A 20,501-nucleotide genomic window follows, 5' to 3' on the forward strand; every position below is an offset into this window, starting at 1 on the left:
AGCGTGATGACGGGCCAGTGGAAAAGTAGAAGTTTCGTTCGCTCCGAGTAATGTCCTCGCGTGTGTGTTCCTTCCCTTTCTTTGCGTAATTTTTTTCGTATAGTTATCGCCGTCAAATTTGAACAAAATAAGACAGCTTGATAAACAAAAAACGCGCTTCGAACAATTTAATTCCTCGCAACTTGGTGCCCTACCTTGATGTTTTGGACGGTCTGCGTCGTGAATTCAAGGCGTGAGCAAACCAGAAGTTCAGCGCTGCCTTGCTACTGAGGTTCGAGTCGAACGTCACTGGTAGATTAGAAGGGAAGGCATCCGGACACGGTTTATTCACCCTGATTAAAAAGCAGATCAAACCCTCATCGCAAGAAAAAAAAAGCGCTGAGATTTTGCCAAGAGTCGAACCATATACCTTCAAAACAGAAGCACAACACCCAATCTCTCAGTCTCAGTCACGACAGGAGACCACTGGCGGAGTATACTAACCTCGGTTGCCGACAAATATTGTCATGCGTGCTTGCGTGTGTGTGTTGTCGTATTTGAAAAATTCAGAGAGTGATCACGCTTATTTCTTCTGCACTGCTCTTGGAGGCGAGACCAACTATGCTGGTACTAGTATACAAGCGGTGGAACCAAATCTCTCTTATTTGAGTCAAAAAAAGCTATCACACACATATTCCCGGTCTCGCCTACGCAAGCCACGGTAGCCGCGAATGGAATAGAATTGACCGCTCGAATTGTAGCGTTGATAACGCATGTTCGTGCCGCACCCATCTTGCAGACAAGACCCACCATGCTAATACTGCAAACGATGTAGCCAGAGCTCCCTTGTTTACCTCAGAAAAAAACTATCGCAAATTCTCCGTCTTCCAGATGAGAACCAAGCAAGCCGCGAGTGGAATGCGCGCTTTCGAACAGAAATAGCTGGCAATTTGTCTCAAGGCGGCCATTTACCGAGGGTTAACAAGAAATTAGAGTGATCCCAAACCACCATACAGACAGGAATCCGGGCGCTGCCGCCGGCTTTCCAATGTTTCCTGGCGCTCCGTCGATGCCGATATCTAAGAGCATAGACATCGGCGTTGCTCGCGCGTGAGCACGTATCGCCGTGCATTTTGGCGACGCACCCTAACGCGCGTCAACGCGACGTCGACGCGTCAAAACGCAGAAAATGACCTGCATGTGGTTGCGGCTTAAAGCGGCAACCACATGGAGCGTTTTCTATGCGTGTGGCGGCCGTCGGCGTCTCCTGGCGGCGTCGCAAAAAACTTTGGAGAACACAATTTACCCCACCAACATATGCCAGATAGGTTTGTTAGCTAAAAGTCGCCTGATTGGTCAAATTCGATCTTTCTTTTCTTTTCTTTTTTTTTTTTTTTTTTTGAATGGGGTTCTCTCCAACGTCCGTTTTGCGTCGCCGCCAGACGTAAGCAAAACGCTCCATGTGGTTGCCGCTTAAACCCGAATTCAACCAGCGAAGTTGTTTGGCAAATCCTTATTTTTTCTGTCCGCAGTTAAAAGTACCAAGAAAATGCCAACCGCACATGAGCGCGTGCCTCACAGCGACAGCCCGGCAGGTAACAAAACAAGAAAATGCCGGGCACTTGTGTGTGCGTCCCAGGTGGCGACCACCCACCGTCCCCGCCGTACGTTTGTCAATCCAAGCATACCCACTTAGGGAGATTGGCCAAGATGAGCAAAAAAAAAAAAAAACTCCTGCGTTGAGCGCAATCGTGGCAACACTTTCGCTATCGCAATCACACTGCTCGTGTCACTCGCAAGGTATGGCTCCGCCTTCGATATAGGGCTCAGTCGCAGATGTGTCGCCCGCGGGTCATCTTTTTTTATTACGCAAGTACGCCCTTTGGAATAAACTCAATGTAGTCCAGCAGTCCCATCTCCACAATGAAGTCCAGGAGGGGCAGTATTGGGGACTCTGCGTCCAGCGGCGAAGGTCAGGTGGTGTCGTTCTTGATTGATTGATTGATTGATTGATTGATTGATTGATTGATTGATTGATTGATTGATTGATTGATTGATTGATTGATTGATTGATTGATTGATTGATTGTAGGGGTTAACGCGCCGACGCAACGCAGGCGGTGAGGCGCGCCATATTGGAGGGCTCCGGATAAATTTTGACCACCTGGGGATCTTTAACGTGCGCCGAAATCTCGTACACACGGGCGTTTTTGCTTTTCGCCTCCATCAGAAAAGCGGCTGCCGCGGCCAGGAATCGAACCCCCGACCTCGTGCTCAGCAGCAGGCGGTGTCGTTCTAGGTGGCATCCAAGGGCCCTCATGTGACGAACTCGTGCTGCCTGGAGGCCCGAGCATGTCCCCAGGAGGTGGTCCAGGGTCGCTTCAGTGGCAGGGGCTTTACAGAAGGGCCATGTTTCTAGGTGAACTTGCGTCCTTCATGAGGCCCTGACTGGGTAAAAGCTGCGCCCATGCGGATTCTCCGAAGCGCCACCTCCTCGCGGCGGGTTAAACCGCCAGGAAGGTCTACCCACATGGAGGAAGAAGGGCACGCGTGTACGCGTGCTTGATGAGGACACCACTCGCCTTGAGGTTCGTCGCGCTAGGCATCGAGAATGGAAACGAGTACAGAGGCCCAACATGGACCTGGTGGCCACCGAGAATGCTGCCCAGGCACGTTGGTGGGCCCAGAACAACGAATCCGTTCACCGCACACGGGCCAAGGAGCATGAGCGGTACCGGCAAAGTCAAGCTGATACCGCTCGTCAGCAGCGGGAACGTCCGCACACGAAGGACCGTGTCCGCGGTCGGATCAGTCACGTGACGCGACGTCACGGTCGGCCGTGGTCCGGTCCAGCGCAGAGCCCAACCACATGGCAGTCCGCCTGAGCGGACCGCGAGTGGCCGACCATCTGAACTCTCAAACAAGGTTGAGCACAGGTGCCGTTTGGCCCTGACAACAATCCTGCACGAAACGTTGCATCCCCACAATAACAGCCACCCGCATGTATGCTGGGCGGGCAGGTTCGAGCAGCCGCCGGCGTCGTTCGCACGAAGGCGACACGACGAGCGGCGACAATGGGGCGACTCGGGCTACAAATACGGCGCGTCACCACTCACAACGCTTGCTGGAACTGAACCCTTTCCGTAAATAAAGTTCCACAGGCGTGAAACAATGTTATAATAGCGGCTAGCATTGCACTAGTAAGAGGCATACCAGTCGCCAGTAAAAGCGGGGAAAAAGTGTGCGTCGCGGTGGTAAGCCTAGTCTGCTGCCTACACCGCTGTAGGCTACTTTGAGCACTTCAAAACAGCAGCGCTGTCCACGCCATTCTCTGTTGGCGCCACTGCTCCGCCCACGCGAAGGGCGTTGCCAGACCACGCTGCCAGGCCACGCTAGACCACGTAGTCCAACTCCGGTGCGTGCGAACTACGCATTATTCTACGCATTATTACTTGCGAATGAGGTTAGTTTGGAATCTCTTCAGTTTCTAATTGCTACTGGACTGGTCATTCCCAACTATCACCGCATCATGGTGAAAACAGCGCAGAAAAGACTACCACAAAGAAGGGATAAAAAAAAGAAAAAACACAAACACGGATCTGTTGTGAAAACACAAACCAGCGCCCGTGTTTGCGTTTTCCCTTCTCTGCCTTCGTCTTTTATGCGCTGTTTTCACCATAAACATTCACCAACTTCCCCAGTTCGCGGCAGTGGTAAATGTTCTATCAACTCATCTTCATCACGTCACATGCAAGCACCACACCATCTTCTTCATCAGCCACTCCGCGACTTCATCATCATCGATTTTGGAACGGCTGCGGCGAAGTTGCGTCCTCATTAAACGAGTCCAACAAAGTCTTGCGTCCGGATATTGCACGTGGTGGTATGGTCAACCGAATAAATATGAATTAATAATACTGCACATTACCATGTGGTCTGGCCCAGAATACGAACTGTCCTTACATTGAGGGAGATAGACGCTCCAATCCCTTGTGTGAGTATGAGCAGTCTTTTCCGCGGACCTCAGTCATAACGCCCCGCCCCGTCTTCCACCCGCCCACCATGTCGAGTCTCCCGGTCTGTCCGCCGCTGCCCGGCGGCCACGCCCTCTGCAACTGCATCGTCCGCACACTCGACGATGGCAACGAGTTCTGCACGCAGCGGTCCTTCCTGCGCACGGTGAGCCCCTTCTTCGATACAGCGGCCCGCATGGAACACGGAAGCCCGTGCACAATCTCGCTTCGTGACGTCACGTCACCCGTGCTCCAGGCCCTCGTAACCTTCTACTACTCCGACCAGCTAAGCCTGGATGACAAGAATGTGGTGGAACTCCTGCGAGCTGCCGACATGCTGCTGATGAGTGCGGCCCGGGACAAGTGCTTCGAGTGGCTGACGCGGCGCATAAACGGCGACAACTGCTTTCGCACGGCTGCCGTAGCAGAGAGCTACTACTGCCCAAAGTTCAGGGAAGACGTGCTGAACTTCATCCGCGAGCATTTCGCAGCCATCTGGGGCCGCAGTAAGGAATTCCCTAACGCTCCACCGACACTATTGAAAGAGCTACTTGTCTCGGACGCGCTCAACGCGCCGAAGGAGGCGGATCTGCTCTATGCGATTCACCGCTGGTCCTCGTCCCTTGGCTCCGGTGAGGAGGCCGAGGCCACGCTGCTGGAGCTACTGCAGTGTGTCCGCATCGGGCTATGCGAAGACGCAGCACTGGACCACGTGCGGCAGCGTTGCCCAGAGTTGGCCCAGAGCAACGCCTTCAAGGTGGCCGTGTCTGATGCGGCCCAACACGGACGCTGCAAGTGCAAAGGGGCAATGCCGAAGACGCAGGCAAGCGGCGTAGATCTGCGAGGAATCCCGAAGCAAGGGTTCGGCGCCTGTTCCCAATGCTCCGGGGCGAGTCCGCTGCGCTGGCTTCCACGCCTACCGTACGAGTTGATAGTCGCAGTCGGAGGAAGTAGCGGCTTCCATAGTCACAGTGAATGCACAGCGTACGACTCCAGGGCAAAGCGCTGGATAACGGACAAGAACGAGGGCCTTCAACGCCGGGAGTACCACGGGGCGGCGCAACTGGGCAGCCGTATATACGTGGTCGGCGGAAGGTCTACGTTAGGAGGTCAAGCCCTGCGCTTGGTCGAGAGCTTCGACACTAAACGGTGCGTCTGGGAGCGCGTGGCGCCCATGGACACGGCCCGCTCACTCGTTTCGGTCGTGGCCTTAGGCGGGTACATCTACGCCATCGGAGGCAACACGGGCGCGGCGGCCTTGAAAACTGTGGAGCGCTTCAATCCGAGCCAGAACCAGTGGAGCGCGGTGGCGCCTATGAAGACCGCGCGGTACGCCGCTGGTGCTTGCGTTTTCAAAGGCAAAATATACGTGAGCGGGGGCCATACCGGAAAGAAAATTTTGATGAGCGTAGAGGAGTACTCGCCCTCTCTGAACAGGTGGAGCCTGTCGTGTTATCTTCCCTTTCCGCGATATCTTCACCAAATGGTTAGCTACGCCGGACGCACTTACGTAATCGGTGGCCACGATGGTACGCGGGCTTGTAAGACAGTGTTTCTCAGCCAGAAGGACTTGAAGCAGGGCTGGCACGACGCGGCCCCGATGAAAGAGCCCCACTTCGGCTTCGCCGTGGCGGAGCTGGAAGGGGAGCTGTACGTGATCAGTGGAAGCATGGAGCGGGGAATGTCCAGCAACACGGTGGAGCGCTACTCCTCCAAGACCAACAGCTGGGATCGTGCCATGGGAACGAACGACATTCTCCGGGGCGCAGCTGCCTGCACGGTGAAGGGCCTTGCCGCCGCCAGGTACTTCGCCAGCAAGGACTCGATGAGGAACGCGCCTCCGCCAGCCGAAGTCGGACTTCCGCCAGCCGAAGTCGAAGCCGGCTCGAGCGACTCCAGTGATGAAGAGGAAGACATCGTCTGACAACACGCTAACCTATGGACGTGCGGTACAGTCAACCATTTTGGCGACGCACGTGTCGAGGACCAAAAGTAGCTGCACTGCCGTCTTGCCTTCCTTTGTAGAGTTCCAAAATATCAGATAAGGCGCCAACCCCACTTTTCGAACACACAACGCTCACTTCGAGAAAAACTGGAAGACGGCGTGCTTTCAAGCGGAATTTCATGACAGAATTCGTCGCAGAACTCCAAGGAAGCACGACATGCTTAGCTAAAAGGCAGGAAATATAAGCCTTCGCGTGGAATTTATGATATTGTCCACATATATTACAAATTCTTTATGCATTAAGTTTCAATAACGCGTTTTCGCTACGGCTGGACACTGCCAGGCCATTGCAAGAAACAACCAAAGGGTTTGCTGGGTGCGGCCCCTACTACATGTACCTTCGCGTATACGAGCCACAGATGGTTATACGACCTTAGCGCTCTTTTACTCAAAGACATCGTGGCCGTGGCTCCGCAAAGACCGTGGTCTTGGTTTCATATACATTTTTCAACAAAGCTTCGTGACTTCTTCGATAGCGTGCCGCCATAGCAACTACAATTAAGCATTCATTTTCTACTTGGCCTGGCTAGGCACGCGGCTTCTTTTTGTTCCTGAACCAAAATCAACTGAACAGGTTCACGGTTTCTTATGGTTTGTTTCGCCTGAAGCTTCTGAAGACGCCCTGATGAATAAATCTTCTGCAGGTCCACGTTCATAATGATAATTTTGAGTAATCTTTTGCAATAATACCATTTTTTTTCCACAGCCATAGGCAACTTTTGAGCTTGTTGGCGAGCCATGCCAAGTAACAAGGGAACGCTACTCCTCGGTATATGACAGCACGCTTACTGAAGCGCGGCTCGCCGGGACACTTGCGCCAGATTTCTCTCTAGTAAAGACTAGTACGAAACTCTATACCTTCTCCCGAGCGGGGCAGAACAATCGCCGGTACTGCTGGTAGCAATAAAACGGTGTTGCTCTGAGGTCAGAAGCGAGTAATCAGTCCCCTGCGTTAGGTTTACTTTCAATCTTTTAACAATTGAATAAAGTTGCAGCGAAACTGTTTAGCAAATCGTTATTTTTCATTTCCGCAGTTAAAACTACCAATAAAATGCCGAGCGCACGTGAGCGCGTGCCTCGCGGCGATAGCCCAGAGTCTCCGGCGCGCATTTTTCAACCCAAGCATACCAACTTAGTGGACCAAGACTGGCCAAAAAAATTTAAAAAAAACTGCAGATTGATTCCTCTGTCACAGTAATCGGTAAAACACGAAAGTGAAACGTGCAGTCAAACCTACAGCTGAGCATGATTTGCGGGTCGGCAGCGCTGTCTCCTTGGTGTGCTTGGTGAGCGACATCCTGCTGGCGGGTCGCTTCGGCAAAGGCGTCATTTTTATGACGTCAGTGAAATCTCGGTGTATCGCGGCATAAAATAATTTCGTGTTAAAATATAAAACCCGAAAACCAACAACAATGAGTATAACGTACTGATGATCATGATGATTGCTATTGGTTTCCCCTTTGAAGCGGGGTGATGACATGACATCTTACCAAAGAGGACTAATATAACCATGTTTTACACCATTGGTTTAATACTAGCGCTGCTTAGGGCAGGCACTAAAGCTTATTAGGCCCGAAATACTTTTTACTCTTTAGTACTAAAGGTTGCTTCCCCGCGAGAAGACCCGGTGTGCAGGTGTGCACCCTTTACAGGCCGCTTGCTTCGTTGTACAGGCGTTAATTTCGTGACGGATATGACGCCCGTCAAATCTTTGTGTATCCGGGAATGAAACACTTTCATGTTAAAAAAAAAACTCCAGTTCCAGCGTTCGCAGTAATTCTGGTAACACTTGCTCGGAACGAGAAAGCCTTCAGCGTTCGCCGTAATCGCGGCAGCAGTTGCTCCGTACGAAAAATGCACGTCATTTCGTAAGACTCTGAAAGCCTCTGAAATGAAGGAAGCTCTTACTATAGCAACAATGGTGTAGAAAACGTCGTTGCGGCAGCGAAGCAGCAGTAAATCGGCTGCAATTATGGACTTAAACCGCCGTGATCGCCGTGAAGGTTGCGTGCGGCTTTTATTTTCAAGTATTAGTGTCAGCTTCTTCATGTTTTGAACAACTTTTCATCAAAATATTTACAGCCGCTGCGGCCATTCGCCCAAATGAAGGCATAATGCGGGCCACTGAGCTTTGTAATATAACTAAAGAACCTTTTATAGTCTACTCCTGCATAACAGGCCGCACAGAGTAAAATTCCTACTAAGCAGGGATAGTGCGCGCTGACTGAAGTACGGAGAATGTGGTGTTCGTTTCTTTGTTTCTTCGTGTCTCTTCCCCTTTTCTGCGGTTCTTTCTCTGGTTTTCCTTGGCACTCCCCGAGATCACCAACCGAGATGCATGTAAGCGATTACACGTGTTGAGAGAACTATCTTTTTGACAAAGAGTGTTGCTCTGTTATCTCTCCTGGAGAACTCTGAGACCCCTTAAGTTACCCCAGCGGTGATTACATTTGAAGGCCTGACCACGGCGTAAGTGACTGTGCGAAATAGGTGTTAACAATCCGCAGTAATTTTAATACCCATGTTACAAGGGCACTTCAATGGCTTTTAGAGAGCGGCGGCAGCGCGAGCGCCTTTAGCAACAAAGGGAGTTAGCTTCAAGGCTTTCGAGGCGTCGAAAAGAAGATTATAATGCTGGTGGACAAAAGCAGAAGGGAATATTGCCTAAGACAGCCACCACCTGTAACAGAGAAAAATAAGTATTTTGTTCCTAATAAGTTTTTATGGTGCCTGCCCTAAGAGCAGCGCTTGTAGTAAACGAAGAGTATAATAGTTTTTTTTGTAAGATTACACGTCATCATACCAGAAAGGGGATACCACTAGCAATCATCATCAGCAGCAGCAGCACCAAACCAACGGCGATCGGCCCCAACGGAGCTCGCCGGTCTACGTTCCGCTACAGCGTACTAGATTTTCCACCGCTGCTTCATACGTTCCGTTGGCATGTGGGCAACACGGCTGCCCCCCAGCAACAGTGTGTCCCCGCAGGAAGCAAGCGCTCTGCCGCAAAAACGCTTCGTGTGGGCGCCGTAGCCGACACACTTGCTCATTAACTTGTGGCAGTACAGTGGTGCTGCCGTTAATACAGAATGAATCGTGGAATGGGGCGCTTCACCACGTCCAAAACACAACAAACGAGGCCATGATTGCAACACGGTGGAACGGATTGGATCGGCTGAAGGAAGGTCCTCCAGTACGGTTGAAAAGTCGTTGTGAAGAGCAGGAGAAATACACTGTACAGAATGCAGTGCAGCAAATAACTAGAGAAAAAAATGTTTAGTTCACGAGGTAAAACTTCAGGAGTGACGTGATAAATCATCCAAACGGAACTGAACATGTACAGTGCCGTGCGAGCACAGCCACCACCGCTCAGTTCCCACGACCGTTACGGCGTTCAGCTGCTGTTTGCGTTAACGGCCGTTGGATGTGCCCGTGTGTATAACACACTGCGGGGACAAGAGCGGCTCTTTACGTGCACAAACAATTCGCGAGGGAGACGTTCATCGCCTCCACCCATTTAAGACTGCATATGCATTCAGGTTGTCTAATGCGCGAGAACCTCCGGCTTTTGTTTTTATGGTTAGAGGTCCTCCATGTCTACCGGAAGTGGAACCGGTGACTATGACCTTGCATTCCGCAGGCTATGAATTCGACCCGAACATGTCTGAACTAGCACGATCTGAAGTGACCGCTCACTGTTGCAAGATGAATCTTTTTCTTTCCTTTCCAAGGGCTATCTTTGTTTCGACGGCACCGCTTCAAAAAAGGCGAAACAAAAGGATACGTCAGCTCATAAAGATTGCGCAGGCGGCGTTCCGCCCAGCATACATATATACAAACTACAGTGCGTGCCTCGCATATCCTGGTCGCGCAACGAAGCGCTGTCAGCACCCGCAACAGAAGCGCCAAATATGAACGAAAAACAACAGAATAAGGGGAGGTAGCGTTTAAGCCGGGCGAAGACAGAAACGACCGGACATGCCACAGCCCGCGTCGCAAAGTCGGCAGCGAAAACACGCCCGCTGTGCTCCAGGCTCCTCTGGAAGGCTACCATCTCTCTCTCCTCGAGTGAGAGAGAACGTTATCCCGGATGCGAGTGAACGAGCGGGGGGCGCTGCCGCTGCTTCTTTCGCATCATGGCGCGCGCCGGCATAACTCCTCGCCAATGCGCCACCATGGAGAAACCATGGAGGAACGCGTTTCTTCTACCCGGCGTTCGCGGCACTACCCCGTGTGGCATGCGCGGCCAGGAGCAAGCACTTTGGGGTCGATGCGGAGGGAACGGCGAGCCAGTTTTTTTTTTTTTTTTTTTTTCGAAGGGGCAGCGGTAATCACTGCTGTGTAGGCTACCGGAGTTCGGGCAGCGCACTCGGATGTAATTGAACGCCATCGCGTTGCCGCCACGCCCCCACCTTCTCTTTTGTCACGTGATTTGCTGCTCCCGTAGCACATTTGGGACTTTTTTTCTGTCCCAGAAAGTCCGACATCGACTTCGCACTGTCGTGGCAGCAACTGCCGAGGCTTTCGTATCTAGACGGCGTTGATTCGGAGGCAGATGCCCCTAGGGTCAAGGAGGGGGCAGAAAATGAGGGGATGGGGCAGAGAAGGATCGGAAGCGGTGCAGGTAGCATTCTTCGCTAGACGGTGACGGCGGTTTGGGGGCTCTAATATGTAATCTGGGTGTAAACGTGAGAAGGAAGAAAGAGGGCGAAAGAAATGAGGGAACGCATAGTGGCTCCTTCAGGAGCTGCAAACAACGCGATTGCAAAGATAGCCACGGTGGCGGGAGCTAGGGTGAGTAAGGGGCCTTAGGGGTGAGAGGATCAGCGTCGGAGCATGTACAGCGTCCTCCTTTTCTTTTCTTTTTTTCCTCTTTTGTACACGTTTTGGTACTTTCTGCCCTAATTACTAAGTGCAACGTAGTGACTTGCCGCCAAAGGCAATGGATAAGAAAGTTTCCAGAGCTGTTTGTTGCAGAACCGGCTATTAGGTGGGGTCAAGCATAAACAGGACATCATTGGACATAGTCCTTTGCCCGAGTATAATTCCCCAATGTAGGATCGACCCAAAGCGGCAGGTGTGATAGGCCGACACTTGATGTGGTTAGTAGTCGAGAGCAGGACAACAGGGTGAAAGAGTCTTCTTTTTGGAAGACCCACAAGGAATTGCTGGGAAATATAAAGAACACGCCCATGAAACAGAATCGAGTTATGTGCATGCATGCAAACCCTTCGTTACGCACCATCCGAGAAAGTAGAACGCTGGTATTGGTTACCGCATCAAAACGGTGGACCTGACAGGTTCCAAGATGCCGTCCTTCTCACCCACATTTTGGAACAGCTTTATAAATTTTAGTCACGTAGTTTTTGCTAAAATAAATACGAATGAAAACGCAACGGCGTTCTAAATGACCCACCGAGTGCAAAACTACGCTGAAAATCACGACGAACAAAGGCACGAACATCGAAGAAATGATACCCTTTGTATCGGCGAAGTAAGGGCCGGTGACGTGACCCAAGGGCATATCTGTCTTTACAGACGTTCCTATAAGAAACCAAGGTGCTCGTACTGTTCACACGATATCGAAGAAACGCGTGTAGTTTGACGGGACACGGGCCTCGTCGACCGTTCTCACTACCACGCCCATGGGCGCGAAGTTTCAAACGATGTCGGGTTACCATCGGAGCAGCGCGGGGATGCGTCGATTAGCGGAGGCGCGGACACGGCCCGTTCGGTGGCCAGTTTGCAGTACACGGCGGCACCCAAACGCGGGCACGTAGCTCTAAATGAGCGCCGTTACAAGCACGCGGTGCAACTGCAGGCCAGGCTCTGTGCCTAACGGGGCCACTGGCTCCTCCTGCGTGCGATCATGCCTCGGGCGGGAAGTCGGTGACGCCCCCGAACGCCCTGCGTACGCGAGACCTTTTCCAGCGCTTAGTTCAGCGAAGCTCAAAATGGCCATGTCGGGCTGTCGAGAGCGTGGGCCTGAGTGAAGCTCGTGCTCCGATTTGCGTGCGCCAGTGCGCGTATCTATGACAATTACGCAGTATCTCATGGGGCCGATGTTGGTGGCATCAGCTTCCGAAGTGAGAATTTGAGGCTCCCAAAGAAACTCCCGCCCTGCAACTCTGCGCTACCACAAATGTTAACGTTTAATAATAAAAAAGCCCGTGGTCTCTTGCTAATGCATCAGACCCCCCCCCCCCCCTTTCCCCCCCCCCCTTCCCCATTAGGGGCAACATCAAGCTCTGGTGCACGATGCATGTGGGTGGGATATTGTAAGGGTTCGTTGGGCAGGCATAAGTCTTTATGGAAGATGTAAATCGAGCCATGGGGTCTCTCTTTCGTTTGAGAATCTCTCTTTCGTTTGGAATCGAGGTCATGCCCACAGAATGGGTTCACCAGTGTCCGGAATTTCATAAGGCAGCCATTGCACCTTTTATTATTCCAAAGCTTGGCGTTGTCAGGTCCTCTTTAGATAGAAGTTCGTCATCGTAGCTTGTCCGGCGTCACGCACCCAACCAGAGGCTTCGTAAAGAAAACCGCTTCCCCTGATCGTGATCGAAGCTGGGTCGAAGCCGACGTTAATCCCATTGCTCCACAGATACTTTTTTTTTCTTTTATTAGCTCCACAGAGACACACGTTACCCATTTGCAAAGTGTTGGGGGTGATCTTTGCGCTGCGCCGCTGGCGCGGATGCTGCAGTTGCTTGGCCGCAAATAAGTACATAAGTATATAAACTAACGAAACACACCATGAATTCACTCCCGAATCGATTAAAACTCAATCCAATGTCTCTTCATAGGTCTTTTCAGTGGCTGCGGCGCCCTCTCTTCACTACTTTCGGTATCAACGCCAGGCTGATACTGAAACAAGTCAACAGAGGGCGCCACAGTCCCTCCTGGCGCCTCCGCACTTCCCGACAGCTTTCAAGTTGAGTGGAAGTGCTTTAATTTTTTTTTTCTCCTTAGCTGACACTGACACCCGCCCCGGAAGAGAGGCGAAGAAAGAGCGCGTGCAGTGAGTACTCACGATGCGACTAGATTGCGCGTTGTGCTGCGTCTTGGCGCAGCCCAGGGAGCGCAGCACGGTGAAGGCGGCGGCCAGGTGCTTGAACGCGTCCGTCTCGCAGCCGCCGCCCGCCACGCCGAACAGCTGCCGCAGGAGCACCATCGACGCGTATGTCTTGCCGCTCCCGTTCTCGCCGCTGCATTGGGAGACGGTGAAGGGGCCATGGAGACAGACTAGTGCAAAGTCCATTCATTAGACGTACTGCTCTGTACCCATGACAATGACGCCACATTTATCGCAAACTGCCGGCAAATTATCGAGATAGTAAGGAAAACATATGAGGGAGTTGGCACTAGCCATCCACGTTCCTCAGATTTCACTGTGACGTCATAGAATCGTGTTTGTGCGATCACGCGGACACCGGCAGAAGTGACCGGGCGGTAGTAGTTGGGCCTCTAGTTTCGTTTGGTCAGATCATTTGAATGTGAACACGAAGCTAACGCACTGCTAACTATGTTTTAGTGTTTCCTACTATCGAGTCACTCCTGCCCATATTGCGTCACTGTAGCGGGAAATTTGAAGGTTTTTCGATATTTCTGCTTATTTGGTTGAAGAGATATTTTTCGTGGCGGAAATGGTGCTGAATGAGCTTCCAGAGCCTCTTTGTTTTAAAGCGAACAAATTTCTGTTTTGTCATCATGGGCCCGAAGGATCAAATTCAGTGAAAATTCCCCCGCGCCAAATTTGTTCTGAAAAACAGTAGGCACTTCCGAAACAACTGCAGGACGACTGGTTCAGTGAAATTGCTAATTAGTAGAAAGGTACAGCAGAGCAGAGAACCGACACGGTACGTGGTGGCGACGCCACTGCGCGTGCAAACGAAGTGAAACCGATTCTGCACATGCGCAGGTTCGCCAACCGTGTACCAGGCGCCCTACAGGGAGCGCTTTTCAGCTTTATCTATAACTGTCTCATCAATTACAAGCGTTTACATCATCGCCTTAGCTGGCGAAGCTGCACCTGCAGAGCCGTTGCTAGCAAACCAGCCCTGCGGAGCAGAGACGACAGTCATTTACCTGAGGATGATGGCCTGCGGGTAGCCGGTCTCTGCCTGCTGCCTGGCCGCCTCATGAACTACCTGCAGCAGCTGGGGACATCGCGACGCCGCGTGGGCGCTACGCAGCGTCAGCGGGTTCCCGGTGTCCTGGTACGCGTTCACGGACACCAGAATAGGGCCCACGTTCGTCTGCGCACGCGCCGCAAGCGAAGGGGAAAGAGGGAAAAAGGAAATGAACAACTGATTTATATAATGTATTTAATCAGTAAAGACCATAAAGACGAGAAAGTATTCGCAATAAACAAGGGTGCATGTGGTAGAGGGGTGAGGTGGACAAGATTGTAAGAATGAGATGGTTGGTTGACTTGTCCAGAGAGAGAGGGAGAGAGAGCATTTTAATGAGCTCCGATGTGAGAGTGGAACCCTAGTCCGCGAATCCATGCGTTGCCCTAGCCGTCTTGGCCCGTGTCAATAGGAGAGTCTGGTCCTCCGGTTGACGGCTGGTCAACAGTGTCTCCCACAGCTCAGGAAGGAACGGGTAGAGTGTGGTGGTAGGACTTTGTTGTGAGCGCATTCCACAATTATATGCTGGAGGGTACCTAGTTGTGGACAAAATTTGCATAGCGCGGTGTACTGTGTGGTGAACAATAAATTCATTCAAACCGGGTGCACGCACGCCCCTCCTTGTAATTGTCACAGTGTTATTTCCTGAGTTTTCTGGGGGATGGGTGAGGGCACGGGAATTTTTGTCTGGTGGTCCGGTAAAATCGAGTAATGTTCTTCTGATAGGTGAGAAGTGGCGTAGGAGCTGCGGGGACCTCGGGGGCTCGGTGGGCCAGTTCGCGAGTTGATGGGCGAAGTTGTTGCCCGTTACAGAGGCATGGGCAGGGGTCCATTAGATCGCCATTCGGTGAGATGGACGGAAGTGTTGAAGTTGGTGCCACCCTCCCTGAAAGGAAGCTGCGGCAGGTTGCTCGCGAGTCAGTGATGACGACTCTGCTTGAGCATTGGATGGGGGCTAAGGCGATGGCGAGTTCTTCGCCGTCTCGAGGAGAGGTCGTCCGGGTGGATGCACATGCACATGCAACTAAATGGTTTTTGGATGTTGTTACTACAACCATTGTTTTTTTTTTTTTTTTTTTTTTTTTGTCAGCGTAGCTCGCCGCATCGGTGTAGGACACGTCAGAGCGATCGCCATATAAGTGTTCACGGGCTTGGCTGCTGGCGGTCCTGCACTCGGGATGGAGGTCGGGGTTGGTTATCTTTGGTACGAGTCATACCGAAATATCTTTAGCCACTTGTCTGGCAAAGGAGCCAGGTGGTGTCTTCAGCCATGCATGACGTGTTCGGGATTTTTGTCAAGCTCGCCTGTTCAGAATGCTTTGAGACAACCTGCAGAAGCACGCATCTACCAATTTACCATATAAAAGATGCATGGCTTGCTACCGACTAACTAAAGAGTGGGACTTAATAATGTATCGGTTCGGGCAAGTTGGTACTCTATGATAACCACCACTAACCGCAAAAAAATCTTCTGGAAAAGGATAGACAAACTAGGACAGGCGTTTTTCACGTCGTCCTTTTCGCTAGAATTTTCGGCACTTAGTGGTGGTTATAATGAATACTGAAATTGAGGTCAATACCTCGAGTGAACACACTGCCGATCCCGATAGAATTTTGGATGTTGAAGTGTAACTGTTGACGCAATTTGTGCCACTTTCTTGGTGGTAAGGGCCTCAAAACCGCTCCGGCATGCGGTAACGCGAGAGCAAGACAGGTACATGGGCTTGAAAAGTACATGGACGGGTACATGGTACTTGTACGCACCATAGGCGTCACCGCCTGCCTCATTGTCGCCAACTTGAACAAGGTTGCCAAGATTGACAATCACAAGTTTCTTGTCCGAACTGGTGTATCATGTTATCGTACGATTTTCCAAGTTTCATCGTCTTCTCTCTCTCTCCCCCCTCCTCCCCCTCTCTCTCTCTCTCTCTCTCTCTCTCTCTCTCTCTCTCTCTCTCTCTCTCTCTCTCTCTCTCTCTCTCTCTCTCGCCCTCCCCCACTCTCTCTCTCTCTCTCCCGCCCTCCCCCACTCTCTCTCTCTCTCTCTCTTACACACACGCACACAAACCCACGCACCCACCCAGCCACCCCTACACACATACACACACACGCACACGCGCGCACGCACGCACACATACATGCACTCATACACGCACGCACGCACATACAGTTCAAGAGCGAGCCACTACAACGCGTGCACTTATGTCGCGAACCCAAACCGACAGAGCACGCAATAAGCGCCTCAATCTTGCAAGCAGACATGATGCATTACACGCCTCATGCCGTGTCGCAGGTAAGAGATGAGCACTGATTTAACTCGATGCTGCAGTAGTAAACCCCATGGAGGATACCATACTCACAAAGTACTCCCGGCTGAAGAACCGCGCGTGCAGCGTCCTCAGCACGGCGTCCTCCGTCAGTGGACCCGGGAGATGGATCAGGTCACGCACCTCGGCGCACGAGTTGGGGTTGCCCTGGTGCACGGTGCCCGCCCCCGGTGCTGCACCGGGAGACCCGACGGGAACGCCCCCGGAGACAGCTTTACAGGCCGGTCTCTTCGGGGCCCCCACGTCGCCTGCGGGAGGCGTAAGCGGTTGATGTCTCAGTAACGGTCACACATACAGTAAATGGAATCTCGTAATAGCAAAATTATCGGTACAGGAAGCTGTTTTTTTGACAAGCGGAACTTCGCTAAAAGCGGGGACGATTTGCTCTGTACGGGGTGCATAAAACATTTTGAATAAGTAAGCTTTCGAATAAAGCGATTTCCTTGTAAAGAGGGCGTACTGCACATCCGGCAATGCGTCAGGAAAGCCCCGAGCGACAAGAAACTCTACCGCGGAGTAACATTTGCGTGCGTACTGCTTGAATAACGCGTTTCCGTAACGAAATCAGGAAACGAAATATTTTGAAGGCAACTATCGCCGAGTACTGTATCATAATATTCTACAGAGTGTGCAGGGGTAGAGAGCACAGGGAGATACAATTGGAAACACGAGGTGCCAAAACACTGCGAGTTCTCTATACGGAAGAATCAAGATTTTAAAAAGTTGGCCAATATTCACTGACCCCTAATCGCAAGGATAAGCGCCATAGATCTTCATAAAGCCAGCAGATCGGTTTCCGTTCACTCAAGTGTTGATGTCCCTCAAGTATTGATGTTTTGCCTCAGATATGCTTAATGTTTTCGTTTCGCTGAACAATATTTACAAGAGTAAACATTGCCACCGGATGCAATTGTTGAGAAAAGTTTTGCCTATATAAGCGCTTCGTTCAAGCATTCGCGCCGATCAGTGGGCAGGAGCGACATCCTGAGCGTTTGCATTGAGGTCAGTATAGTTTATGAACTCTTTCTGTAACGCTGGATGAACTCTCGGTGAACTTATTTTCTAGTAGCCTGTTGCCCATACCATACAATTGCTGAGCAGTGTGTAGTATGACCATGTTGCATGAAAACTGACTGGATACTTCTGTTTCTAAGGCAGCGCCGTTACCACTAGTCGCTGCGGCCCGACATGTGGGTTATAATGAATCCTCCTTTATCTCCTTGCTGGGTTATGCCCTCTTCATATCGCTGCGACCGAGTTACCACATTTCGGTTATGGTACCTTGGAACTCGTTGTTTCCTGACTGATCGAAACTGTCCTCAGCGCCCTCTGCAGTTCGCTTCCTGTAGAAGTACGGCTGGTTCCGGAGCGGAATGGAGCTGACATTGTAGACGCTGCGAGAGGCAAACTTGTGAGCATGCAACTAACCTGACAAAGAAAAGGCTCGGCCTTACTGCTTATTTACTTGTTTACTACGGACTTGCGCACAACGAACTTGGGGGAACAAAACGCTTGCCCAAGAAACAAAAAGAACGTGCTTGTCCTGATGAGCCCCATACATGGGCTGCGTGAAAACGCTAACATGTGTCCGGTGGATATTGAACACCACATTGAACAACAAGGAACTTTTCTCTAAACTATATATATATTTATATTTATATATATATATAACTACCTCATTCGGAGCTATAAAGCACCTTTAAGTAGCCGAATAGCACTGGCGATAAGGACTGCATTTTTGATGGATATATATATATATATATATATATATATATATATATATATATATATATATATATATATATATATATATATATATATATATATATATATATATATATATATATATATATATATATATATATATATATATATATATATCGGTGACTGCACTTCCAGTCACGACGCCTGCCTGCAATTTCGCCGCGAAACCACCTCATTGCAGGAGGAATAATAAAACAGCGGAGCATTACGGGCAGACAGGTTTGCAGATAACACATTCGCGTGCGGTGCGCTATGCCTGATGGCCGCCCCAAAGACAAAAACGAAAAGGAACAAAGCGAAACGAAAGTTAAAGATGCAGCGAGGCACGGCTTATACTCGCCCACTGTGCACGTTTCAGTGCGCGCGCGCTCTTCAAGCGCATCGTGCAGCATTGCAGCACGATTGCAACCTCAGACGCGCGCCGGCCGCGGAGCTTCGAGGGCAGAGAGGATTAAAGGCCCAAGCGTTACTGCGGCGGTCAACTTCGTCTTCGCAAAAACACAGCCCGTGACCCGCACGCAGGCGCCGCAGGCGTGGACATCCCAATTTCCTCTCCCCACTTCTGCGAACCTTGAAAAAAAAAAATTTGGCGGGTGTTTCGAAAGGAAATTGAGGGACGGCAATCGATTCGATCGCAAGAGCGGCGGAAAGGACGAGAAAGAGCGGGGCATTTCGCTCTGTGAGGTGTTCTTTCGCTGCCCTCTGGTCTGGAGGTCGCGGCCGCAGTACTGCATTGTGTGGCCTTTTGGTGGTGGTACCCTGGGATCACGTTTTCTCTGTGGCTATCCTTCCCTCTCGTGTCTCGTCTCCAGACTTCACGGAGCGTGCGTGCAAGCGTGCCGCTGAGCTGAACGGCGAACTAGCGCTGCAGGATAGCGCAGTGGACGTTAAGGATGAATGGAGCGATGGGAAAAAGAAAGGAAAAAGAATGCGCCGGCACGCAGTCGTCGTCGTCGCCGCCGTGAAAGGAAGTGGCGACGTACAGTTCACGCCTTTTCTCGCTTTCCAGCTGAAAGTGACAAGCCCTGCTAGAAAGCGGAGAAATTGTCAAAGGGAGCTGAACGGAATACAAAAAAAAATGGCAGCATCTCCACTGCGTGGATGATGGCGAGGGTGCGGAGTACGGGGACTCGAAATGACATCCAAGTTGCGCCCCGAGTGACATCCGATTTGCGCCCCGACCGTCATTTGATTTGAGCTGTGAGTTGCACCTTGATTATTCCCTAAATGAAACTGCAACTGACGGCTCAAATCGAATTTCGCTTGATTTTCGCTTGATGGTGATGTGCGCACGGATGAACGCGGACGGACATTGGGAGGTCTTAGGGTACTCCGTACCCCTACAGGCCAGGGAGTAAGCCGTTTGACTGTCGGGTACTACCTCGCGGTCGTATCCCAATGGATAAGACGACTGACACCAACTCTGTCTGGTCTACCAGACACAGGCTCGAGTCCTGCCGGTGCCAGTGTGATTCTTTGCGATTGTAAATGCTATGTGCACGGAGGCAGGCGGACATTGTGTGGTCCTAAGGTACTCAGCACCTAAAAATTACAAAGTTAAAGAAGGCGAGGACAAGGCTTGGGGCTAGGCCACACGACACGGTGGGATTTGGATGTACCGAAACTCACGAAGTAAGGATAGTAGTTTGATATTGCTTGTATTCACTGGCGAGATGAGCATGCAGGCAACCGTGTGAACGTGCCGTCACTCGTTACGTCGGGCTCAGCGGAATGGCGGTACTTGTCCGTGCTAAGCACATGGCTGTGTTGCACGTTAGCAAACTCTACCTCCCCGAACGGCAAGTATTGCCCCGAGTCCAATGTGAGTGCGATTAATAACATCTCGGCACCACCGTTGATAATCGGATTGAGACGGAGCAGACCACGCACGCCGGCGTCTCAGTGTTGCCAAGCGAAGAAATTTAGAGCTAAACTTTTCAACGAATACCACCTATACCAATCGATAAATGAACTTGTCAACTTCGCGGAGGACGAAAAAGAAGCGGTTGATTCAAAGCACAGGAAGGGAAAGGCTTAACGCGTTGCAGTCACGAGTACGTCGAGAGCGCTAGTAGAGAACCTTTACAAGAGCAAGAGGACCGCTATCCTTTAAGGAGAAACAAGTGATGCTAGTTTCTAAAGGCTCAGTTCCTTAAATGAATACCAGACGCAACGAGAAGTTTTCAACGTCTGAATCCCCCTCGCGCACGCATGGTCAACGTCGAGGTCATCTTCCGCGTAGGACGGTAGCCACCATTTGGCCGCCTATCGAAGGTCGAGGT

At 51.2% G+C, this 20,501-nt stretch overlaps 1 protein-coding gene across 2 annotated transcripts in view; it reads right to left on the reverse strand.

Moving 5' to 3' along the window:
* The window catches only part of Dachs (unconventional myosin-IXb-like dachs), a 158,235-nt gene that overhangs the window by 46,584 nt on the left and 91,150 nt on the right, over positions 1-20,501 (reverse strand). For both annotated transcript variants that reach the window (XM_077671270.1, XM_077671269.1), the window contains exons 4-6: positions 16,489-16,703; positions 14,085-14,254; positions 13,030-13,204 (exon numbers count right to left, since the gene is read on the reverse strand). In XM_077671270.1, coding sequence (XP_077527396.1) covers positions 13,030-13,204; positions 14,085-14,254; positions 16,489-16,703 — 560 coding nt within the window. The remainder of the gene's footprint in view (positions 1-13,029; positions 13,205-14,084; positions 14,255-16,488; positions 16,704-20,501) is intronic.

The sequence above is a fragment of the Haemaphysalis longicornis genome, unplaced genomic scaffold, assembly GCF_048455015.1.
Source record: "Haemaphysalis longicornis isolate Haplotype H1 unplaced genomic scaffold, Haemaphysalis longicornis Haplotype H1 scaffold_5, whole genome shotgun sequence".
NCBI classification, from domain to species: Eukaryota; Metazoa; Arthropoda; class Arachnida; order Ixodida; family Ixodidae; genus Haemaphysalis; species Haemaphysalis longicornis.